The sequence below is a fragment of the Tasmannia lanceolata genome, unplaced genomic scaffold (genome assembly GCF_043159265.1).
Source record: "Tasmannia lanceolata isolate RefF3 unplaced genomic scaffold, GAP_Taslan_0.1 ptg000020l, whole genome shotgun sequence".
In the NCBI taxonomy this organism is placed as follows: Eukaryota; Viridiplantae; Streptophyta; class Magnoliopsida; order Canellales; family Winteraceae; genus Tasmannia; species Tasmannia lanceolata.
The window spans coordinates 18,466,715-18,492,499 of record NW_027518697.1 but is presented as its reverse complement, the minus strand read 5'-3'; the positions used below and the strand labels follow the sequence as shown (position 1 = coordinate 18,492,499).

Here is a 25,785-nt window from a genome sequence, read left to right as displayed (position 1 = left end):
AATGAGATGCAAAAGAAACTTGTTCTTGGTGTAAATGAAGAGCACGGGTAGGTTGTTCATGGTGGGAATTAAAGAGGAAGGTCATCTGACAGGGGATCTGGAAAAGGCAGGTCAAGATCCAGGGTCGGCGGAAAGGGCGTGCAATGTTACCGTTGCAAGGAATATGACAATGGTGCTACGAATGCTGTGGCGGTGGTAACGGATAAGCAGAGCAAAGAGTTTGGAGACGTTCTCACAGTTTCCACGGGTAATCACGCTTCTCCTCATGATGAGTGGATTTTAGATTCAGGGTGCTCTGTTCATGTCTGCTCTAGGAGGGAATATTTTGATACGTTCCAGGAGACAAGGGCGGGTGTAGTGTCCTTGGGTGACGGGTCTACTTGTGAAGTCACAGGAGTTGGAATAGTGAAGATCAAGATGTTCGATGGAGTGGTTCGTACTTTGGGTGGTGTGGCGTATGTCCCAAAGCTACAGAAGAATTTAGTGTCTCTTGGCCGGTTGGACCCTAGGGTTTGCAGGTTTTCAGCTGCAGGTGTAGCCATGAAAAGCACACGCGGCTGTATGGTTCTGATGAAAGGAGAGAAGTGTGGTGGATTATATCGTCTGGTCAGAGACACGGTGACTAGTGTTCCTAAAATCTCGATGGTTAGTTGGAAACGAAGTGGTAGCGCGTGCACGCGTAGGGTCTATTTCGCAGTTGGGGCAGAGACTAGTTTCCAGGTTGCAGACGATGTGGAGAAGGTGGCAGTACCTGTGTTGGGGAGGATGGATCGAGATCCCTCTCCAAAGTTGACTAGGTGAGTCAACAAGTTGGCAGCTACACACATACATTGGCCGTGTTGATCGAATCGGGAGGAGTCAGAACCAAGGTGATTCGAGGGTGTGTAGTTGGTACTTTAGAAGGCCAATGGTAGTTTGTGGTAATAGCAGACCGGTGACAGCATCAACGAAAAATCTTCATGTGGCTGGGAAATAAGCCATGGTGGAGATTGTTGGAAAGGTTCCTTATTTCCCACCCACCGTGGCTTGCTTGGGTGGGAAGGCAAGAGGCAAAAAGGAAAGCTACTTTTTTAGGTTTTCGGGAAAACCTAAATACCAAAAGAGAGTGGGTTTTCTCTTGTGGGATGGCGGTAAGAGAGGACGAGCTAGAGGCTTGGGGTGTGACGGCTACCCTAAGGGAGAAAGAGAAAAAAAGAGATAAGAAGGAAGAAAAGGGTTTTTTCTTAGGTTCCTCTTGGGTTTTCTTTCGGGTTTTCAAGGGTTACTCTTGGGTATGGTCTTGGGTTTGAGAAGCAAGGAAAGGGTTGCGGGTTTTGGTTTAAATCCATTGTAATCCTTGTATATTGCGTTTCTCATAGTGGAAGATCGTGTTTCTCGCCCGTGGAGTAGGCTTTTGCCAAACCACGTAAAATCTTAGTGTTCATCTTGTGGCTTGCTTGATTTATTACTTTTCTTTTCCGTTTAATTTGTGCACGATCGGATTGTTTTACCCGGCGGATTTTCTCAACAATATATATAGATCGCACGGGGCAAGGAAAAAGAATGTTCTAAAAAAAATTCTTTGAAAAAAAAAAAGACATCAAGAACTCAATTGACTACTCAAAAGACTTGATCAAATACTTGCAAAGAGTAGCCCAGACACATGCTTCTAAACATCTGAAGACTCAATTGAGTACTTTGACTGAGTTTTGAGTTGAGTCAGCTTTTCGAGATTTATAAAACTTGTTTCTTGTCCACTACAGCCAATGGAAATGATATGTTTTTATTTCATTTTCTTCTTCTTTTTTATGTCTAGCTTTAGATTGTTGCACTTTTGCTAGTACAATCATGCAGATTAGGTTGGAGAGCATGGGTAGTGTACGAATTAATACTACAATATATATGACTTACGACATGCCCAGAGCAGTGATTGGTAAAATCTGTTGTGGGCTTTCCTGACTAACAAAAGACACATCTCCGAGAAACCATAAATACCAAAAAAACCCATAAAAAAGGAAAGGGAAGCACATAAACTAAAGTACCACTTGGCTGTCTTGTTGGTAAAAAGTGATGTCTTTAGACCTTTAGATAGGAGCTTCGGGGATTAAACCTTACAAGTTACAATTGATCAGATCAAATGAGCAAATATTATAGTATTCGAAATCGTAAACCTAAAAGAAAACAAATCCAAATCCTCATGATCCATGGGCAGAAACAATGAACGAGAGAAATTGGAGGTTAATAAAAATGCATGCCTTTCTCTTTTATATTTGGTTTTCTGGATTTTGCTCAATAACATCGTCATTGCTGCATAACCTCTTTGAACTGTCTCAGCATTGACTAAAGAAATTGCAGTCCAAGCCTCTGAACAAATTTAGAAGCATTCACTTAAGAGTTACGACATTGCATTATGATAAAGATCTTCAAACATTACTTCAAATCAAGAACAGTAGATCCAAAATTAAATGCATCTCCAAATAAATAGAACATGAATTCACCATGAAATGCAATAAAGAGATACATAACATTGAAGTACCAAAAAAAAAAACAGAAAGGCAACAGATACACATTAACTCAAAACCCATTGCATCATTTGAAGAAGCAAAAAAAAAAGAAGAAGAAGAGTTCAATCATTTGAAAAAAAAGAAAAAGAAGAGTTCACTTAATAAAGAAGGAATAAAGGCGAAAAAATTACTTTATAGCATTTAGTAAGAAGGCAGGTAACTGTAAATCCAATCAACACAATAAGCAGATTAGATCAAGGTCAGATCTCTAATAAGCTACAGATGAATTTTGTAGGAATTAACAAAAAAAAAATGCCCTCACCCTGTCTGCCAAAAACCCAAACACAGAAAAGCTCCATCTCAAATGAAATCCCTGAGACATTATACCAATTTAAAAGAAGCACATGTGTAAACAGAGGCCGTGGTGCTGTAGTACCAAAGTGAAAAGAGGAATCTGTTGATGCTTGTGAAACAGTAGTAATAAATGTTGGTGTATGATATAACCCATGTATGTTCTAATATAAGCCCAATAAGATAATGGGCCGGTGTAGTGGGCCTACATGGGCTAGAGTCCATTAACCAGTCAATAACCCTAGTGTATCTCTATATATAAGGGCTGGAGGCAACAAACTAGGTATTTCAAACTAGGTACCTACGGTATAATGCTTCAAGCAACCTTTTGCTTGACTCTAACAATAAATAGGGTCGGATGGTTGATGAATTTGATCGTGTTGGAGGAAGGAACGGTGGCTTTGTAATGGAAAAGATAGAGAAGAAAAACAAACAGACAGCAATGATGGTTTCTTCAAGGAAGTCTCTTTCAGAAGAGAAGGGCACAGGTGAAAAGAGGGATCGAAAGGATGGGAAATAGCTATATAAATAATGGCCAAAAAGAGAAGTTATATGTAGAAATTGTTATTTTTCAAAACTGCAAGAGTTACAAATACAAATGGGTTTTACCTCCATTTGAGACAATTCTGGAAGGAAATCTATTATAGTAGGTCACGTAAATCTTAGAAAATCTATTATAGCAGGTCACGCAAATCTCAGAATCAAATTTAGCAGTTCACGTATATCTGTTGCCAAATTTCTTGAGAGAGAGAAAGCAGCTATCCCAAATCTAGTTCTTGCCTATCTTGCCTATATTTACGATTATTAAAAAAACTAATTCCAAGTAGGATTATAGCTCAATGGGGGACTGTCCACGTGGGCGAAATAAATGACCGTTTCAAATTTCAGAAAAACCGAAATTCCGAAATTTCGGCCCAAATAAACGACCGTTTCGGTTTTTATCGATTCGGTGTCGGTCTCCACCGAAATCCGAAATTTTGGTCCGAAATTTAAAACCACGGTTGTTGATCAACTCGGAGAATTTTGTAAAAGGGATAAGTTTTCACCCATCTCTGAAACTGACCAACCTAAAAATCAAGTGACTTTTGTTGATCAACAGGTGAGGGCACAGCTCCTCCATAGGCATTTATCAATCATGCATTCTTCCGAAATGAAAAGAAAAAAAAAAAAAAAAACTAAGACCCTGCTTCGAATTTTTGTCACTTACTTGGGTGCAAATTCGGCAATTGAATGTAAACAGCCAAATTTTCAAAAGTTGGGACGTTGATGTTTAGATGCCAAATTTATGAGCAGTGTTATTAGGTATACTAAAAGGAGAATTGAGAAAAAGATGGGGAAGATGCAGTTGGAAGCCTGCAGCATTGAATGAAGAAAATGTTGTTTGATCAGAAAATTCGGTGGTATTTGGTTTACCTTAAAACATTAATGTGGCCTCACCGAATATGAGGCTTTTAAGAGCCATGTCTGCAACTCCTTTGTGCTATGTATATATAGGGGTGAAGGAAATTTCAAGCCTTAATCCTAGCAAAAGCTTCTTCTTCTTCTTCATAGTGTGTTTTTGGTTCAGTTTTTTTCTTTTTGGGTTGGGTTCCCTCATAGCAATGCGGGCTCTCCCGGCCATTTTGGCCTTATGGGCTCTCCTGTTGGTGGGTTTTTGCTGTGATGCTGCTGAACACAAGAATGAGAAGTCTGTGATTGTGGTGGGTTTTGGAGAGTGTAAGGATTGTGTTGAAAGGAATATTGAGATAAGCAATGCAGTTTCAGGTATGAAATGACTCTGTTTTGCAGGTTTGTTTTGTTGTAATAGTGGTGGGTTTTACTGTAATGGTGACAGGTTTTGCCAGTTATCCACAAATGTTCAGTATAAATGATTAAATAACACCAACTCTAACAGCTTAAGCTTTTGGAGTAATGTGTTGTTTCACATGGTATTAGAGCTATTGCTTCACCGTAGATATGGGTTCAAAACCCAACAACTCCTTAATATTAAAAATCCACGTGTACAGCCAACCCATAAAAAGAGAGGGACCAACAACTCGATATTAAAAAGCAGAGTATACGCCCAACCCAAAAAGAGAGAGGGACCATTCGTGAGGGGGAGTGTTAAATATAAATGATTAAATAATACCAACTCCTTAAGCTGTGGGAGTAATTGGTTGTTTCACAACAAATTCACTGAAAGCTTGTTGGGTTTAGCTCGTTATTTACAAATTCACAGAAATCTTGTTGGGTTTTACTGTTTTTTTTCTTGGTCTTATGTTTTGTTGTATTTTTTACAACTTTGTGTTTTGGTCTGTGGGGAGATGGTAGAGATGTATTAAAAGAAAAAGCAGTTCCTTGCTTCTTTGGGAACAGGATTGAGGCCATTTTGATCTTTCTAAATAGGTTTTATACTGGGGAAAAGATATTTCCACCCCTTCAACAGCATTTCCATGCTCTTATTGTTTGCTTTTCTTCCGGAAAATGAAGGCATTTTCAGGTGGCTTTGCTACTATGGTTTTTCTTCTTTCTAGTAGAAATAATAGATTACCTAACCATGACACATGAATTGTTAAATTTTCTTGAACAGGGCTCCACGTTACAATTGATTGCAAGGTTCCTAATGGCAAATTCAATACAAGAGGCTCTAGTGAACTCGACAAGGATGGAAAATTCTACGTTAAACTTCCGAACGAGATTGTTGATGGTGAAGGCAAACTCATCGAACAATGCTACGCACAGCTCCATAGTGCCTCACACAATCCTTGCCCAGCTCAGAATGGACTAGAGCCCTCCAAATTAGTCCTCAAATCCAAGGCCGGCCAGAAGCACACATTCGGCACAGCCGGAAAATTAGAATTCGCCCCAGAAACATGCACTTCTAAGTTCCTATGGCCCATCTTCAAGTTCCCTCCACTGCCCAAACTACCTCCATTCCCTCCAAAACTCCCAATGTATAAGTACCCACCTATTCCTTTCTACAAGAAGCCTCTCCCACCTCCAATTCCAATCTATAAGCCTCCATCAGTTCCAACCTACAAGCCCCCACCAGTTCCAATCTACAAACCCAAACCTCCAATCTACAAGCCCAAACCACCCCAAGTGCCAATTTACAAGCCCGCTCCAGTTCCAATCTACAAGCCTTCACCGGTCTACAAAAAACCATATCCTCCAATCTATAAAAAACCATGTCCTCCTTTGCCTGACCTTCCTCCTTTCCCCAAAAAGCCCTTTCCCCCATTGCCCAAGCTTCCTCCTTTCCCAAAAAAACCTCTCCCTCCGTTACCTATGCCTCCTCCTTTCCCCCAAAAGCCTCTTCCTCCATTCACTAACCTTCCTTCTTTCACTCAAAAACCTTTCTCACCATTACCTAAGCTTCCTCCTTTCCCTCAAACGCCTCTTTCTCCTTTTCCTAAGCTTCCTCCTTACCCCAAGATGCCTCTCCCTCCATTTCATAAGCTTCATCCAAAGCATCATCCTTTCCATGGTTGGCCTCCTCTTGCTCCCTTTTCACCCCATCTTTTCTACAAGCCCAAGTATCCATTCTCCCCTCCAAGCAAAGTGGCAACCCAAAATCCCTAGATGTAAGAACACTAAGAACTCTTTGTGACATCCTCCATTCTCTATATTTATGTTCTCCACTTTTATTTTTCTTAAGATTTCTGTTGTTTTTTCTCTTTTTTATATTCTCCTTGTTAATTTAGCAGTGTAATAAAGCATGTGAGAGAGTGTTGTTTTACCTGTTGTATTGGATATGTGAGTTCTAATATTGAGTAGATGTGCTGATACACAGCATAATACAAGTATTTCTTTTCTATGCACTTGAAAAAAAAAAACAGAGATTGTCTATAGTGTAAAAAACAGATGCGCTTCTATACCATGGGGAATTGAGTTGAATGCACTTTAAGAGTTACCTACCATGGCAGAGTTGATTATTGTTGAAAAAATCTAAAGATCTAATTAAAGCAGATTGAATGAGAGAAAAATCTTCAATAACACGCATGCTCCCATGGTGATGACTGATGAGAGTAGCGCAGCGGTCGCAAAGCAACAATCCAAGTAGTAGGAAAAATAATACACAAATAAATATAACTAGAAATAAAAGAAAGCAGTAGAAAACACGATAGTCCAACCAATTGAGGGATTTTAATGAATAATGACTAAGACATAGATGGATCTGAAACCTTCAACAGATTTACAGGCTGTCGTTTTTTACCACTCGGCCACTCTCCCCTGCCTGTTGAAGTGCATCTGTTGGAACCCGTACTCATGGTTTTAAATTTCGACCGATCGGTGGAGACCGACACCGAAACCACCAAAAACCGAAACGGTCATTTATTTCGGAATTTCGGTCGAAATTTCGGTTTTTCCAAAATTTGACCCAAAAAATCTGTTTTTTTTAATTAATTTAATATTTCACAGAAATTTCGACCGAAATTTAATATTGAATAAAATATTAGTTTCGACTTTTGTACCAGATTTCGACCGAAATTTCAAATTTTCAGGGTCCGAAACTGGTACCGAAACCGAAATTTTAAACCTTGCCCATACTCCAATGTGTATGGTTTCATCAGATTTCAACCAAAGTTTCGGTTTCGGTGAGGGCCGAAACGCATTCCGAAACCGAAATTTAAAACCGCGAATATGGATGTAAAATTTGTTTTATGTTCATTTTTACAACATAAAACAAATTTTGCCTACATTTTTTCTGTTGATAGAAAGATACGGAGCCTCATTTATAAAATGGAGTAAATTTTGATTTTACAACTGTTTTTACATCCAAAGTAGTGGAGCGTTGGGAAAATATGAACATCCATCGAATAAGAACCTATAACCATGGTTTTAAATTTCGACCGAAATCCGAAATTTCATAACCAGATTTTGGATTTCGGTGGGGACCGAAACTGAAAATTTCCAAAATTCAATTTTTCGCCATTTACCAAATTTCGGATTTAATGACATTATTTAATAATAATAATAAAGTGTTACAAATTTTCGGACCGATTTCAGAATTTGGGTCCGGAATTTGGAACCAAATTTCCAAATTTCGACCGAAATTTCGGTTATCCGGAAGTCCGAAACCGGTACCGAAATCGAAATTTAAACCTTGCCTATAACTATTAGCCTAACAAAACACTTAACACACTTTAGATGACTTCTACATATTTCAGACCCCTCATCTTAGGGGCCCACCATGTAGGTGCCATAGTTTAAAATCTCTCCAACAGGAAAATGGTAGCCATTCTATCAAAATTATTGAAAATGGACAGCTTTTAAATTAATGAGAAAAATTGAACTCATCTAATCCAACGGCTTAAGATTGCTTGATCATTAGGCCTCTAAACAAGTAAATGATCCCATGAATGCTCCAAACCATGATCCAAGCCGTTCATTTGTAGGGCCACAACGCAAATAGCATGTGGACCGTAAATCATCTCCATAGGTTGATCCTAACCTTCCAATATGTGGAGGGGACTGCACATTATTGAAACCTTTGTAGATCGTTGGGTTAGGATCATCCTATGTAGATGCCCAACAAATGAACGGCATAGATGGCGCACAGTACTTTTTTTTTAATAAAGGGATTTTGTCTTATTCATGAGGTGGCTGCTCTCACATGCAACAGTCCATCCACGAAATGCCTTCTTCCATGGCCGCTTGCAAGTTCCTTTTCTAAAATACTGAACTTCACGGGGCAAACAGCAAATCAAATATATTCCAGTACATGAAAATCTTACGGGATACGCTCAATAAATTGCGTGGGAAGTGATATATGCTTTACCTTTTCTTCCTCGGGCCACCTCCTTTAGTGCATTTATGGCAGATCATTTTCACCAAAGGGGGTGGTCACGGGAAGAAAAGGGGGCATTTCCCAATTAGGTGTTCAGGTGGGGCTCACCCACCTCAACGTGGCCCCCCTTCCCCCGGGAAAAATGGGAAAATAAAATCTCCGCTTGCACACAAAATTGTCACGAGATCCTGTCATGAAGTGGCGTAGGAAGTGATATTTTCCCACGCTTTTCTTCCTCAGGCCACCCCTTTAGTCTATTTATGACTACTCTTTTACAATACTAGAGAGTGGCCCATGAAAGAAAAGGGTCGTATATAATAAATTGGCACCCACAGTAGGATAATTCGCTCAAATCAAGTTATAAGGGGAGCGAATTATCCTACAAAAGGTGCGAATTTATCAGTACCCTATAACATTTCCCAATTGGGTGTTCACGTGGGGCTCACCACGCTCAACGTGGGCCCCACCTCCGGTATTCCCGCTGTCTCTCACTTCAAAATAACGCCGCTCTCTATTATTTCCAGATTTCTTACACTCTTGTCTCCCCACCGTACCCATAAATACCAAACCCTACCCATTCCCTCTATCCATCATCTCTCCTCTTCCCCAAACCAGAAACCCTAACCTAACCCTAGATCTGAAAAAAAATGCGAGAAATCCTTCACGTTCAAGGTGGCCAATGCGGGAACCAAATCGGAGCCAAATTTTGGGAAGTGATTTGTGGCGAGCACGGCATAGATCCGACCGGGAGATACAAAGGAGGACCGTCCGATCTGCAACTTGAGAGGATTAATGTGTATTATAATGAAGCTTCAGGTGGAAGATATGTTCCTAGAGCAGTTCTTATGGATCTGGAGCCTGGAACTATGGATAGTATCAGATCTGGACCTTACGGTCAGATCTTTCGGCCCGATAATTTTGTTTTCGGACAGTCTGGTGCTGGAAATAATTGGGCGAAAGGTCATTATACTGAAGGAGCTGAGTTGATTGATTCGGTTCTTGATGTTGTGAGAAAAGAGGCGGAGAATTGTGATTGTCTGCAAGGTATCTCTCTCTCTCTCTCTCTCTCTCTCTCTCTCTCTCTCTCTCTCTCTCTCTCTCGGATCTCTCGTACGGATCTTTTTTGTTGGTTTTTTTTTTTTTCGTATTTTGAGATTTTAGTGTGTGATATTTATTGGAATGTGAGAACCTTGGTGGATTTATGTTATAGGAGATAGATATTTGTTATTGAGGTTTGTGGATCTGTATATATGAGTTTGGATCTGTGATTTTGATTAAAATGTCAGATCTCCGCATTACGCGACGAGATCTTTACTATGGATCTGTGCATATGACTTTGGATCTGTGATTTTGATTAAGATCTCAGATCTTTGTATTATGCCACGAGATCTTTACTAATGTAGCATGATCTACCCGTCTATCTTCAATTTTTGTTGTGGATCTGTATATATGACTCTGGATCTGTGATTTTGATTAAAATGTCAAATCTCTGTATTATGCCACGAGATCTTTACTAATGTGGCATGATCTATCCGTCTTACTTCAATTTTTATTGTGGATCTGTATATATGACTTTGGATCTGCGATTTTGATTAAAATATCAGATCTCCGTATTGTGCAATGAGATCTTTACTAATGAGCATGATCTATCCGTCTAAATTCCAATTTTTATTCTGGATCTCTATATATGACTTTGGATCTGTGATTTTGATAAAAAATGTCAGCTCTCCGTGTTATACCATGAGATCTTTACTAATGTAGCATGATCTATCTGTCTAAATTCCAATTTTTATTGTGGATCTGTATACATGACTTTGGATCTGTGATTTTGATTAAAATGTCAGATCTCTGTATTATGCCACGAGATCTTTACTAATATAGCATGATTTATCCGTCTAAATTCCATTTTTTACTGTGGATCTGTATATATGATTCTGGATCTGTGATTTTGATTAAAATGTCAGATCTCGGTATAATGCAACTAGATCTTTACTAATGTAGCATGATCTATCCTTCTAACTTCCAATTTTTATTAGATTTTCTGAACTTTAGAACGGAGGATGTTTTCTTTCTACTGATCTTGATTGAAATGATGAGATATTGGAGTTTTAGTATCGTCTTTCTGAGTGCATGAATTTCCTAATGTTTCAAGATCTTATTGTAGGATATGTTTTTCCTGTACTTTTTTTATCTATCTTGAGGCAAAGTGGATGGATCATGCCGTAGTAAATTGATATTTCCTTTCTGATATGTAATTCTGATTTACATATTGGTTGATCCATTTGACTAGAAGGATTCTTTCCTTTCCGAAGGATTCTTTCTTTGTGCGGATTCTGGTTTATTTTAAATTTCCTTTATTTCAGAGTTGCAGAAGGTCCTCTTTCTAATATGTGTTGTTGATTGAAATTCTTAGATTTCTGCTTTTTATATTTAAAGATGCAATTTTAGAGCAGTTTAATGATTTTTTTATATCGATTTTGGAATGAAATATTGAAATCCTACTCTGGAGTCAGGTTTCCCTTCATTTTCTTTTCTGGAAATGATAAATTCGCCCATTTTCTTCACATGGGACAGCCAGCTCCAGTGTGCTTGCCAATCAAGCCTGTTGAATCCTTCCCACGTGAAGTACATCAGCCCCTCTCCAGTCATAGATACACTGGAGCTGGCTGTCCCAAGTAAAAAAAGGGGTGGATATATCACTTCCCTTCTTTTATTGTATAAAGTTCTGGTGTGTAATGAGAATACCTGCCTCCCCCCTTCCCCCCCTCATTTGTTTTCCTAAATATGACTTTTCTTAAAATGCTGAATTAGTGCATTGGAGGTCCTACTTATCTACTCAATTTGTGGGTTTAGGGAACTTGGATGGACTATTCAAAGTCTACTATTTTCATTAAATTACTAGAATCTCATTTTGTAAGTAATTTGTCTCCAATTTAAGGATTTTGCCTGAGTTGGAAATCATGTGATAGTAAGATTCTTTGATCTAGATTTTGTTTATTTAAATACTAATATCTGATAATGGCAATTTGTGTCTTTCTGATTCTGTCCATCTTGTAGTGAGATTCTGCATGGAGAATTAGAAATCACATGATTTTTTTTTTGAATTGTAATTAGAAATCACTTGATAGTATGATCTTCATTCCAGATTCTTTTTTAATGCTAAAGATCTAACGAATGGCAATTTGTGTCTTTCTGGTTTTGTTCATCTTGGAGAAGATGTGACTCCATATTTGCATAGTGACTCTGCTTCCATTTCCAGAACTCATAGAAGTAATTCATTTTTGTCTCTTGATCTAATTTTGCACCATGTGTCAGATCTTTGTCGACTTTCTGAGAGAGTTAAGTGGCCCATTTCGTTAATCACAACCCGAACTGTTTCTATGGTTTTGTATGCTTTGTTGGTCATGCCTCTCTGTCTTAGGATTCATTTCCAAGATTAGCAAGTTATAATTTCCAAGCATGCTCCTGTCCTATCTGTGATTTTGAATCACACATCATAAGTTTCATGTCTGCCCGACCCCTTGATGAAGCCTTTAGCATTCCAACCTATAGTTTAGAGGCTACTTTCTGATATGTATCTACATCTGCTAAAGTCATCAGACAGACACACATGGCTGCCCTGTGATTGGTGCTCTAGGTAGAATTTGACTCACTGCGATGCTGTCTGGTGTAGATTTTCTCTTAGAAGGGCCTGTATGTTGCCAATGTCAACTATTGATGTGATTCTGATTGTGATTGCTGAACAAAATCACATCTCACTCCACCAGCTTTCTTTTTTATCTGCTTGAAAAGTTACACGGATCCTTCTGAATGGATGAAGTACCCTGTCAGACATGTGTCGGATTCCAATACCTAAGGATTCACCGTGACACTGTTAGATCTCTTGTATCTATTTTTTTCTATATACTACTACCACAACTTTACAAATACTGCATGCCTTGAATTTTTATCCATCATAATAATTTGAAAATATAGCATTATATTTACTTTACCCTATTAAAATTTTCAATGCATTGCTTATTACAACCATATTATTATATAAAAAATTAAAATTTGGGAGTTGATTAAAATATTTTGGCCAATCCATGAATCTTTCTTTTTTGAGGTTCGTACAAATCCGACACTCAATACTCATGCTGGATTCGTACCTTAGTTGTAAATTCTGTTTCGGTCGCCATTTCGTTTTGGCCACCGAAACGAAATTTCGGTGGGATTTCGGTCATTTCGGTGCATTTCGGTCGAAACTTTTTGTTCACACAAAAAATATATTAAAAAATATGAGAAAAATCCAAAAAAATAAAAAATCAATAGAGAAAGATGAAAAACTAATAAATAGTCCAAAATATGTGTCCCAAAAGGCATATTCATTACTTAAACACATAAATTCTTGCACAAGTCCAACTGATAGTCTGATACATAGAAAAACAAAAAAAACCAAAAAGAGCCGTTCCAGGCTATGAAGCACGGGTACGGGTGCGGGTACGACACGACACGGGTACGTGGGTACGTGATTTGCCAAAAAAGCGGGTGCGGGTACGTTCAGGTACGCCGAATATAATAATATATTTTCATATTTTATTATATATTTATAAAAATTAAAAAATAATAATTGTAGAGCAATCAAATAACAATAACATCACCAAAATGGAAAATTCTAATATTTCTCTTCATTTCATAAGTGATTAAGTTCCATATTTCATAACATGAGGCATCATTACATCATTCATTAGAAAAAAAAGCCTGTCACTAATGTGTTGACCAGTGCCTGACAAGATGAATAATTTTTAGAGACTAAATTATGTGATTTTTTTTACAGGACTTTTGGGATTTAATAATGTTTGGACAAAATAGATTTTATGAATTTTTAAAATTTGAAAAATACCCCACCGTTTGGAAGTTAAGAAAGTTAAAATTTTGACCCGACCATTTTTCTTTGGATTTTGTACTAGAACTGGAGTGTTGACTTTTTTTCCTTTTAGATTTGGATGTTGAAACTATTTTTAATAAATCCAAAAGAGGGGTATTCCGTTATTTACATGTAAATCTTAAGTAAATGGACAATAAAGTTTACGTGTAAATACCGAGTACAAGAAAGTAGAGAGAAGTACAGGAGAGGAAAGAGAAGCAAAAGGAAGAAGCACGACGTGTCGGGTACGCGTGGTGCGCACCAGGTTCCAGGGGCATTGTTGTAAAATCTTCAAAATCCAGGCAAACTAGCTGTTATGCACGATTCCGGCTAGAATGGAGAATTTCGTCCATTCCAGACGAAATTCCAGATTTCGGAAAATTTCCACCGGAACGAAATTTTTGGAATTTCGTTCCGGAATTGTAACAAAACCGGTTCGTTTCATCCATTCCGGACGAAACGAAATGGAATTTACAACAATGATTCGTACCCATATTGATGCAAGTATGCAACATAGTTGAAAAGCAAAGTTAGGTTGTGCGAAATTATGAACTGTTTACTCTAATAGGAATGATGCAGGAGTAATGTAGGAATGAAATAAAAGTCCAGTGCCTTGGCTCTGTACAGCAGACCCCACAGTCAAGGAAACAAAAAGTTGACATCATGTGGGTGGGCCCTGTTTCAAATTGTTGATAAGGGAAGCAGATTTTTTGGTTCCTGCATTTATCCCACATGATTTCTCTTGTAATTACATTATCTTTTATGCTTCGTTTGGTTGCACAAAAGCTCGGCAGCCGTCGGAATTTGGTTTGGATTTGGCATGGATTCCACGTTTGGTTGCCAAAATGCATTGGACTCCCATTGATTCCCTTGGATTTCTCGCATGTAATGATTGCTTTTCTCTTTCTTGTCCCCTTATTCCAAGAGCAAAGAATTATGGTTGAACTTTCTAGGGAATGATGCTCTCTCTCTACTCTCTCCATATATTGGTCATGACACCCCCTACTTTTTCTCCTACTCTCCCATTATTTGCCGCGCAACCAAATACTACTACACAATTTTCCGAGGTAATTCTAGACAAATCAAAATTCTTGTCTCTTGACTTCCTATTCCACTACTCTCCGAGCCGGTCCAAGCAACCAAACATAGCATTACTGTTTTATAACAGTTACCCAGAACCCAAAGTAGAAAAGTTTCATTCATCCTTGTTACTCAAATTTCCATTTCAAATCTCTCTGGCTACATGCTGGATATCAAGTCCACAGCTTTCTGTCTTGAAAATTACTTGTTTTTATTTAAGTCCTAAAAATCATGTTCATTAAACTGTTAGTTACCTGTCCTCAGAATTTGATTTGTATGTCATATTCTTAATTAGTAGCTACCCGAGCAACAAAGATGGCAGCATGTCCTTGTAATTCAGCTATTTTGGAGTGTACTGCACAATTTCGTTAACTACCAAACTGTCAAAAAAAAAAAAAAAGTTACCACCACATAACTTAAAGGTGAGAAATGCCCCTTTGTAAAAGATCCTTGGGTCATTCGTAGGCGTCCATTTTATTTTCATCCGACCACCACACTCACAAAAAGGTTAAGTCCATCCTTCCTGAAGTCTGTGTGGCAAATTAATCCATTTGTCAAAGGTGAACATCAAGGTTGAATTACTGATTACATGATATGTAAAGCTTAAGAATTGTTTGAGAGAGTGAAAGAACTTGTTGGCTTCATGCAATGCTTCAAAACTTATTTGGTCAATCTTGGACTCGCGTGATTTGACTCGGATTGGGCTATACTGCATTGATTAAAAAAAAAACTCATTTGAGATGAGTCAACCCAGTTCTGCCCGGGATTAATTCTTGACTAAGTACAAGTTCTTAAACATTAATCTTGATGCCTTTATATCATTACTTGATAATGTATTTGTGTTTGCTCAGTATCATAAATCACTGAGTGGAGGCTTAATATCATCGGTCTTATCTATAATTGGCAGGTGTGATAAATGTGGGCCAATATCATATACCAGTATTTGTTGTTGATATTATAAACACAAGTCCTGCAATCTAACATATTCCATCTGTTTTAAATTATTTTTCAATCAGGTTTTCAGGTATGCCATTCACTTGGAGGAGGGACGGGGTCCGGCATGGGAACACTCCTCATATCAAAGATGCGAGAAGAGTACCCCGACAGGATGATGCTTACATTCTCGGTTTTCCCTTCTCCCAAAGTCTCTGATACAGTCGTGGAGCCCTACAATGCCACCCTTTCGGTGCACCAGCTGGTGGAGAATGCGGATGAATGCATGGTCCTTGACAATGAGGCACTCTACGACATCTGCTTTAGGACCTTGAAGCTCAGCACCCCAAGCTGTAAGTATCATCCCAATAGTTCATAAAACCTTCACATTATGATTTAGATCTCAATAAGTAGGAGCTTTTTTCAGAGTTGAAAGCAATTGGATTGTTTTCTTTCAACATATCATGGGCATAAATATGAATTCAAGGAAGTAAAAGACAAAAAGTTGGATTATTAGCTATGTCACTAGCATCTCTAATATTTTAAAAAAATAGCAATTTTATCTTGATATTTTGATAAGAGGAAAAGTTCCAAAATAATCCCCAGAATTTAAAAATAGTGATATTTTCATTTACCGTGGTATTAATATTATCATGATATTTTTACGATACCATAATATTTTTACGATGTTTTTATGATATTTTATATTTTTTTCAATTTCCATAATTTAATTTTTTAAATAAATTTTTTTTATTGTTTTTTTCCTGGAGGGATGCTATACTCACAGGAGCCCTTGTAGAAAACGGCTAAAGGGCAGCACCATTGGATACACGTCATTTGCTTCTAACGTTATCAGTGTCATCATAAATGCACTTAGGATGAATTGGGATCCAATGGTACTGCCCTTGTAGCCGTTTATAAACCTGAAAAGATAAAAAAATATATATATATATCATGAGATTTTTTTCTTGCCAAGAAATTCCTGAGAACGATATTTGTGACATAGAATATTAGAACTAAAGGGCTCATGTTGTATGTGATCTACTACTATCTTTGCAGTTGGAGACCTGAATCACCTCATTTCAGCAACCATGAGCGGGGTGACATGCTGCCTGAGGTTCCCAGGTCAGCTAAACTCAGACCTACGAAAGCTGGCTGTAAATCTCATCCCCTTCCCCCGCCTCCACTTTTTCATGGTTGGCTTCGCCCCACTCACCTCTCGTGGGTCCCAGCATTATATTTCCCTCACTGTCCCAGAGCTCACCCAACAGATGTGGGATGCCAAGAACATGATGTGTGCTGCGGACCCACGCCACGGTCGATACCTTACTGCCTCTGCCATGTTCCGTGGCAAAATGAGCACAAAAGAGGTGGACGAGCAAATGATCAATGTTCAGAACAAGAACTCGTCCTACTTTGTGGAGTGGATCCCTAACAATGTTAAGTCAAGCGTTTGTGACATCCCCCCCATAGGTCTCCAAATGGCATCAACATTCATTGGTAACTCCACCTCGATTCAAGAGATGTTCCGTAGGGTGAGCGAGCAGTTCACTGTTATGTTCAGACGCAAAGCCTTTTTGCATTGGTACACTGGGGAAGGAATGGATGAAATGGAATTTACTGAGGCTGAGAGCAACATGAATGACTTGGTGTCGGAGTACCAGCAGTACCAGGATGCCACTGTTGAGGAGGATGAGGAAGGGGAGTACGAGGAGGACGCCGAAGGCAACTACGAGAACTAAAAGTACCAAAGAAGATTTTGCCTTCAGAATTAAGGAATTTGGTGAGAGTTCTATCTTCTACGTTTCTGTCTCTTAGTTCTTTTCCTTGTTGTTTTTTATGTTAATTGTACTGTAATCTTTTCTTCGATACAGTACAACTGAAAGTGCTAAAGAAGCTGAAGGCAAGTGTGAGAACTGAAAGTGCCAAAGAAGTTTTTCGCCTTTGGAATTAAGGAATTCGGTGAGAATTCTCTCTTTTGCAATTCTGCCTCTTAGTTCTTTTCCTTGTTGTTGTAGTTAATTGTACTGTACTGTTTTCTTCTTTGTTGTTTTATATTGCTGGTCTCATGGCTGCAAGATATTGCTTGTTGATATCTATGAATTCTCTACATGAAAGTAGTGAATAAAATTCATTTGGTCTTGGCCAAGATACTATTATTTGTCGTTGATTCCATGCATTCTATTAGTAGTAGTGGTAGTAGTGGTGAATATAAGCTGTTGTTTCCTGAATATATATTTGTTTTTTATCAGGTTGAAGCACCTCTATGATTTTCACACGCATAATTCATACATTGATCACAGCCTATAAATGTGGATGATCGACTTTCAAGAGCCAAAATCTTAAAATATGCTCTGCGCATAACCTGTGTGGTGCTTCTGAGCCATGTACGGTTGTGATCGCCCATCAGATTTTTTTTTAATGATGAAAATGATCTCATTAATCAAAATCAAAAGAACAAAAACAAACAAAAAGATCGTAGTAGTAGAGGAGATTTTATCTTATGTACAAGAACACTGGTTTTTCTAGAGTGCTTGCATTTTTTTTATGGCATTTACAGTGAAAGTCCAGATAGCAGAAGAGGGTTACTTTTGAGAATAGCAACAAGTATTGCTTCTGAGTTAGAGGCAGGACCAAGGAAATAATTGTAGCCATGAAGAAATTAGGCGTCTGAATCCCGAATCAGACTGCCCGTACATACCCAGCACGATAAACCATCCACATTGAGCTTAAATCAATTGATTAGGGGAGGCATTCAGTGGGCATTGCTGATTTTAGCACTGCAAGCATTTTGGCCTATGACAAGACATGGAATTTCAAAGTGATATTTTTTAGAAAGTCAGAATCCTTTCAGGGCCCGTTTGGATGCCAAGAAGATTTTGATTTGGAATTCTCACATTTGCAGCCCATTTTGTGTTGACATTTGGATCCCGATCAAATCCTTGAATTTCCAATTCAGTGACTGACAGTTAAAAAAAATCAGATTTCCAAATAAGCTGTGGAAATAAGAAATTGGAAATCCACAGATCTGGCAGTTTCCTTCACCCTCTTGGCTCCTCAACCTCTCTCCTCTGCAGGAATTACCGCCTTCCCTCTCTGTCTCCCTCAACATGAGCTGGCAGTTCTATTCATTTTGTATTGAAAACTCAATTCCAAATCCAAATACAAGATCTGAGGTATCCAAACGGGCCCTAACTGATTTTTACATCCATCAAACGATAATGCAGATAAGTGGATTTACAATCAAATAGCATTATTAAGAATTCCATAAAGATTGCTTGTGTTGGTAACTTACATATAAGCTTATGACGTGGTTCCATTTAATCAGTTTTGGACTCACAATCAGTAATGTCATATATCCATGTGATTTTAGAAAACTCATATTTCAAAGTTAATGAAACAGTTCATGGTTTTGTATTCATACAAGATTTGATATAAATTAAGAGGGTTATCTATTTGTAATTGTAGAAGCCAGAGGTAAGAAGTTAGAATTCATATGAATGAAAGAGGGTTTCCATTTGGAAGTGGAGGAACAAAGGAGGTAAGAGGTAAGAGGTAAGTTGGTTGAAATGTGGATTTCTCAAAAATCTTCACAATACTTAGTCTTTAATCAATGGATTATCTAGAAATAAGTGGAGCTGTTATGGAAGTGATCAAAAGTAAAAGCTGCCCATTTTTTCTATGATCCAAATTAAAATGGAGACATTTCTCGTAAAGACCAGATATGAAACCGTGCGTTGCCTGATTCCTCCAAGTCCTGTAACCAGATCAGTACCAAACCTGGAATTCTTAGATCACTCACGATCAGATTCATCATAAGGGCCTTGGAACCCTAAATTTCTTGGGGACGACTCTAAATAAGATTTTGTTCAAGGGAAATGCTATATTCACCCTTTGTTTTTATTTGGGACGACAGCTCCCTCAGGTGTAAAAGAGTAGTCATAAATACACTGAATCGGGCTGTCACAAGCCAAAAAAGGGAGGCTATATCGCTTCTCTTCTTGTTCAAATGTCCTTACTATTTATTGCATCTTCCTACTTAAAACCATGGTTTTAAATTTCGGCCGAAATTACCAAAACGTTCCAAAATTGAAATTTGCCGAAATTTACAAAATTTTGGTCGAACATTTCTAGCGCATCACCGAAATTTTTGAATTTTGGCCAAAATTTCGGTTTAAGTGAGGACTGAATTAATTACATGTAATAACTTTCAAAAGAAGTAGCCAAAGGAGCGGGAGGTCTTGGGCACATGGAAGCACAATAAGAGAGGAAAAGCATAGCATAGTTGTTCGGGAAAGACTTTACAAAGTCCGGTTTCAGTTCCGAAGTTATGACTTATTATTATGACTTTTGAATTATATAGTAGGTATTATACTTAAGACTGATAGTACTCGCCGAAGGAGCAGGGAAGAAAGGAAAATTACGTATGATTTGGCCAAAATTTTGGTTTAGGTGAGAATCGAAATTTCCCCGAAACCGAAATTTAAAAGCTTGCTTAAAACCAGAATACTAGTTATCTTTCAAATCATTTTTCATTTTTGCTGACTATGACAACCGATTGTGAGTGCTAAACCAATTATTGGACTCAAATTTAAAGGTAATATTCTCTTTTTTTTCGTATTTTTTCTTAGTGACAAAACAGTAGTCCCACATTGACTGTACACAAACTTTTTCATGGAATATATAGAGAAGTCGGTTCCGAATCACACTTGTAAACTCATACCATAGATAGGCTCAGAATCTTTTTCATTAAAAATAAATAAAGAAATTGTACTCATGTTCATGGTTTTAAATTTCGGATTTCGGTGGAGACCGACACTGAAATCAATAAAAACTGAAATGGTATTTTATTTCGTCTGAAATTTCGGAATTTCGGTCGAAATTTTGGTTTTTCCGAAATTTGAGCCAAAAAATCTGTTTTTTTTTAATTAATTAAATATTTCACCGAAATTTCAGAGTCCGAAACCGGTACCGAAACCGAAATTTTAAACCTTGCTCATGTTTATCCTTTCAATGAGAATAAATAAATAAAGGGGAATGATATCCACATTGACCATAGCCATAGGACTCTGTTTTAAATGAAAACAACAAGGGCTGCAACAGGGTCGGGTTGGGTCGGGTTTTTTTAAACCCTAGCCCAACCCTGGAACCCATTATCTCGGCCCTGACCCTGAGTCAGGGCCGGAAAACCTCAACCCATTACCCACCCTATAGGGTATTGTGCTAGCCCTGGCCTTCCCTGATTGGCCTTGATTGGGAAGGGCCGGGGCGGCCCTAATTGACCCTAGTGCAAATACCTATTAAGAGTGCCAAAAATAAAGCAACCACTTATCATATGGAACAAAATGATCAATAAACAGAGAAAGAGAACAAAATAAGACAATATGAATTCAACAACATGCTGGCAACAGAGACAATTAATAATAATAATCTAAAGAGACATCAATCCAAAATAATAGAAAACATTAGCAAAAGAAACATGCACAGATGGTTCAATTCTATAATAGCAAACTCAGGGTTGGGCCGGGTCAGGGTACCCGAGGCATTAACCCAAAACCGCCCGACCTGAGTCAGGGTAAAAAAAATGAACCCTGACCCGCCCTCAGGGTTAGAAAATCCAGCCTTGACCCTGTTCGGGCTCAGGGCTGACAGGGCCAAACTTGCACCCCTAGAAACAACGATTGCAAATGACCAAAATACCCTAGGTTAAGGGTGAACTTTTAAAATAATGCCACACCAACTAAACTTGTCATTTGTTACTGCGAACGACAAACAGCCAATATGATTTCAGAGGAAAAATTCGGTCGACGAAATGTGTTTTGTTGGCCATCGAAAACCCGATCTAAAAAGAGAAAATAATTACTAAATCTTAAGGCTCTGTTCACTTCCTTCTTGAGAAAGGAAAGGAGAAGAAAGAAAGCCAAATTTTCCCGTGATTGGACATGATTTGACATTTTCCGCCGTTCACTTGTTCTCTCGGGAAAGCATAATTACACAGGTGGAAAATATAAATAATGACGTGGAAAACGAACTTTCTTGCACTTTCCCTCTAAATTTTCTCACCAAAAAGGGTGAGAAAATCACTTTCCTGAGAAAACCACTTTGCCTGCATACTTTCTTTTCCTTTCTCGGCCAAGTGAACAACGGAGTTTTCTCACAAATTGAATTTTATCACAGTTTCTTTTCCTTTCTTTTCCAGTTTTCCACGTCAGATTCTTTTCCTGCCGCTAGAAAACAAGTGAACAGAGCCTAAGACTAGTAAGCACATTTTCTTGGGGGACAAAAGTCATGACATATAGGCGAACAATGGAGAGACAAGTCAAGTAGTCTCATGATAGTTTGAAGAGGCCTGCTAGTAAAACTTGATTTCGTTTGGAAGATATAGATGAAATCCCATGTTGTGACAAATGCCCAAAAGATAAGGAAATGAGCTTGTATCCCCGCGAAATGCAAGAAACTTGTGGAATCGATCAAATTGTCCGTCAATTTCACTTTCGTCTTTATTTTCAGAACGAAACTTGTTTTAGAAGTATTTTCCTAGTTCGAAACTTTATTTTCCTATTTTCCTACGATGCAACTGTAATGCCACATCTTTAACTCAGTCCATCCGGATAGTAATTTGGTAGCTTGGCCCCACTTGACCGATTGTGGTTAAAGATTAGTACAATTAGGAAAGAACCTCTAACAAATGTCTAATCCTTTTAACCCCCAAAGTGTTTACATATAACTCCACTGACTTGGTTCAACGAGTTGCCACTAGTTGATTTCGTCTTTCATGACCGATTACGCCCAAAAATTGATGTAAACACATGAAAGATGGGGATTACGCCCACTTCGCAGAAAGCACCTTCACGCCCGTCCTTTGCATGTAATGACAGGCACAACAGTGAATAAGACAAAATCTGTCAAAAGTCAACATAGATGGTTGTCATCAAATGCACAGGACGGGTGCGAAGGTGCTTTCTGCGAAGGAGCTAGCAAATCCCTTAAAGATATGGTGATGTTGGAGCAGCTTCTATTGTTAAACTAATTATCAATTTTGTGGTTTTGTTCCAAAAGCCGAAAATAATGTATTTTTTTTACCAAATATGACTGATTCCTCGAAATTAAAAATCAAAATCAAAATCAAAATGCAGAAGCAGAATCAGAATTATAGCCAAATGCACCTTATGCACTTTGAACGCCTCTTATGACACTCCAGATGTCTATTGGGATAGCCCGCTCCGGTGTATGACTGCAGAGGGGCTAATGTGCTTCACGTGGGAAGGATTCACCGGACCTTGTTGCAACACACATTGCAGCTGGCTATCCCATGTGAAGATAGGGGGCGAATATATAATTTTCATAGGGAAATGTTATCAGCACTACTGTATTTTGATTAGGGCACTCCTCGCTTTATTAAAATTACTGTATGGCCCGCACTATAGGATGACCCAAACTGTCCATTAGATGGGCCACACCCTAAATGTTAGATGGGTCAACCCTCTAACATTCAGATCGAAGGGTTAGGATCAACCTACGGAAATGATTTTGTACTTGGCATGGTTGCTGGAGTTACTAAAAAAGATATTGTACCTATCCTGCTAGAGTTGAATTATGAACATGAAAGCTATAACTGTTAAAGTATAAAATATCAATTAACTCCTCCTCCAACAGCTTAAGCTTTTGGAGCAATTGGTAGTTTTGAATTGTATCAGAGTTGGGACGTGTTAACCCGTGTGCCTCCGATGATGGAAAAATCCCTCGGGAAGATCTCGGCAAGCCTGGTAAGCCTCCGAGGAGGGTGAAATTCTCTTGGGGAAGATCTCATAGTTCCCACATTCCTGCCACGTGGAGGGGCGAGATTGTTCACGTTGCTAACGCGTGGAGGGGGAGATTGTTGGGGGTTCCATGCAAAAGCAATAATCTCACATCTTTAATAATAACAGATGTGGACAGGCTTTTAAGGACAGTCTCCTCTTAACGGCTAGCTTTTGAGGGTGAGTCCTACCCTAGTCCCTACGATAACTTCACTAAGGTCAGAATTATGGATCAGATCTCTAATCTGTCTCAAATTTATTAGAGAGAATAAGCTTTTAGTCATACTCTTGAGCTCTGTTCAAGTGCTATGAAGGAAGTGGATTCTCAAATTGGGTTAGCTTCTTAAGCTTACACATTAGAGAGGCTTAGAATTTATTCCTTAAAAAATAAAATAAAAAACAATTTATTCTCACCATTTTCCATTAAATCTAAAAAATAAATAATGGGTACTAAACTACTAATATCCAATATATATTATATTTTGATAAGGACACTACTACCTCCATACTATAACTTTTTTTAATTAACTTCTTAGTGGTCCTCGTGAGGCTATCAATGTCCAATATAAAACAAACTGTGGAGTGCCATTATCAAACTGCCAATGCCAAGCATACCCAACTCGAATATTTGAAACGCATATTCCCCCATTTCCAACCCTAGTTAACTCTAACCTCAACCAAAGTTAAAAACCCTAACCACACTTAATCCACCAACCAACCCTTAACCCAAAACAATCCAATCCCTCCACGTGTAAACAAACCAACGGCCAAGATCAACCACACCACCCAACACAACTATATAAAAACCTCCTCCCCCAAACCCTAGCAAATCCTTATCAAACCCTCCTCTGCACAAAGGAAAAATGGCCTCAAACCCTAAAGTTTTCTTTGACATGTCAGTAGGCGGAGCTCCGGCCGGCCGGATCGTGATGGAACTCTACGCCGACACAACTCCCCGCACCGCCGAGAACTTCCGAGCACTTTGCACCGGCGAGAAAGGTTCCGGCCGGAGTGGAAAACCTCTTCACTACAAAGGATCAGCATTCCACCGTGTAATCCCTAATTTCATGTGTCAGGGAGGTGATTTCACGGCCGGAAATGGTACCGGCGGGGAATCGATCTACGGCGCAAAGTTTGCTGATGAGAATTTTATTAAGAAGCACACGGGGCCGGGGATTTTATCGATGGCGAATGCGGGGCCGGGGACTAATGGATCTCAGTTTTTTGTTTGTACTGCTAAGACTGAGTGGCTTGATGGGAAACATGTTGTGTTTGGACAGGTTGTTGAAGGGCTTGATGTTGTTAAGGCGATTGAGAAGGTTGGATCTAGTACTGGAAGGACTTCTAAGCAGGTTGTGATTGCTGATTGTGGTCAGCTTTCTTGAAGGAGTGATTGTTGAGATCTGGATCTGGATTATGGTTTCTTGCTTTGTCTTTCGTTTTGTTATGGTTAGGGTTTGATGTAGATCTGGTTTTGTTCTTGTTCTTGCTCTGGTTTGGTTATGTGAAGAAGACTAAGACTTTTATGTGTCTTTTATTCGAATAAGATTTAAGGTTTACAAATAAGATTATGGTTTACAGAAATTATTGCGATCTGATCTTTTTATATTTGTTATCTTTAGGGTTTCATTTTGGTTATGCTGGTTTTGTATTAGGGTTTCATCTTATTTCTTTGGTCGATGATCTGACCGTTAAAAAATATTAGGATGAGTGCGATTTGAGGCAGCATATGAACAAAAGTGGTATTGGCACTCCCGTTTAGGTATTTGTTTTCTCTGATACAAGCCACCATTTAGGGTGTGGCAATATCATTTCCCTCTTCTATATATTTTCGCCAGATGGGTTGTATATTCTTTTACTCTGGGTGCGATTGTCAAACCTTGGGGTCAAGTCTTGTGGTGATCTGAGCCGTAGAGTAAAAGAGGTTTGTTGCACGTGTCAGTGATCCACGTGATAAACGTTATGGATAAGCTTTGCATTTTTTTTTAAATTAATTAATAATAAGTGGATAAGATTTCGTTATCCTATCTTTTAGTTTACCCACCCTCTCGGTTTAATAATGGCACCTCCTATTTGATAGAAAAAACGAGGTAACTCGCAGGTCTTAATTGACAAAAACCCAAACGAAAGTTAACGTGAAATGAGTATTGGGAAAGAGGGGTGTGAACAGAAGATCGAGGCTGTTCGATGGTTGCATTGATCCATAATTTCTCCCGTAAAATGATATGTATATGTGGGCCATCCGTTGTACTTTTAAAAAAGTAGTGTTAAAAGAGTTGTTATAAACTTATAATTATATAAATGTGCACTGCTAGAAGGAAGGGCCAAATACACCGCTTCAGTATGCCAAGCACCCTCTTTAGTGTGGAGGAGGGTATACCAAAGTCATAGTTTTCATACAATTAGAAAATTTATATTTGTCGCCTTAACATTTTTTAAGTAGAAAATCAAGTCAAATGTGTA

At 38.5% G+C, this 25,785-nt stretch overlaps 3 protein-coding genes across 4 annotated transcripts; all 3 read left to right on the top strand.

The window, feature by feature from the left end:
* Positions 1 to 4,333: 4,333 nt before the first annotated feature.
* Positions 4,334 to 6,552, top strand: PRP2 (proline-rich protein 2). The gene is made up of 2 exons (XM_077365224.1): positions 4,334 to 4,598; positions 5,404 to 6,552. The coding sequence occupies exons 1-2, from the start codon at positions 4,436 to 4,438 to the stop codon at positions 6,393 to 6,395; spliced, it is 1,155 nt and encodes a 384-aa protein (XP_077221339.1). The 5' UTR covers positions 4,334 to 4,435; the 3' UTR covers positions 6,396 to 6,552.
* Positions 6,553 to 9,129: 2,577 nt separating this feature from the next.
* Positions 9,130 to 18,097, top strand: LOC143854287 (tubulin beta-1 chain-like). Of its 2 annotated transcripts, XR_013237476.1 has the most exons (5): positions 9,130 to 9,648; positions 15,607 to 15,876; positions 16,583 to 17,306; positions 17,398 to 17,485; positions 17,776 to 18,097. XR_013237476.1 is itself a non-coding variant. In XM_077364165.1 (4 exons), exons 1-3 carry the CDS (start codon positions 9,252 to 9,254, stop codon positions 17,263 to 17,265), a joined length of 1,350 nt encoding a protein of 449 aa, XP_077220280.1. In that variant the 5' UTR covers positions 9,130 to 9,251; the 3' UTR covers positions 17,266 to 17,306; positions 17,398 to 17,674. The 2 variants fall into 2 exon arrangements, 1 of the variants encoding a protein (XP_077220280.1); XM_077364165.1 differs by lacking the exon at positions 17,776 to 18,097 and having other exon boundaries at positions 17,398 to 17,674.
* A 6,043-nt stretch (positions 18,098 to 24,140) lies between these two features.
* LOC143854288 (peptidyl-prolyl cis-trans isomerase 2) lies at positions 24,141 to 24,906 on the top strand. The gene has a single exon (XM_077364166.1). The coding sequence runs from the start codon at positions 24,186 to 24,188 to the stop codon at positions 24,705 to 24,707; it is 522 nt and encodes a 173-aa protein (XP_077220281.1). The 5' UTR covers positions 24,141 to 24,185; the 3' UTR covers positions 24,708 to 24,906.
* Positions 24,907 to 25,785: the final 879 nt, after the last annotated feature.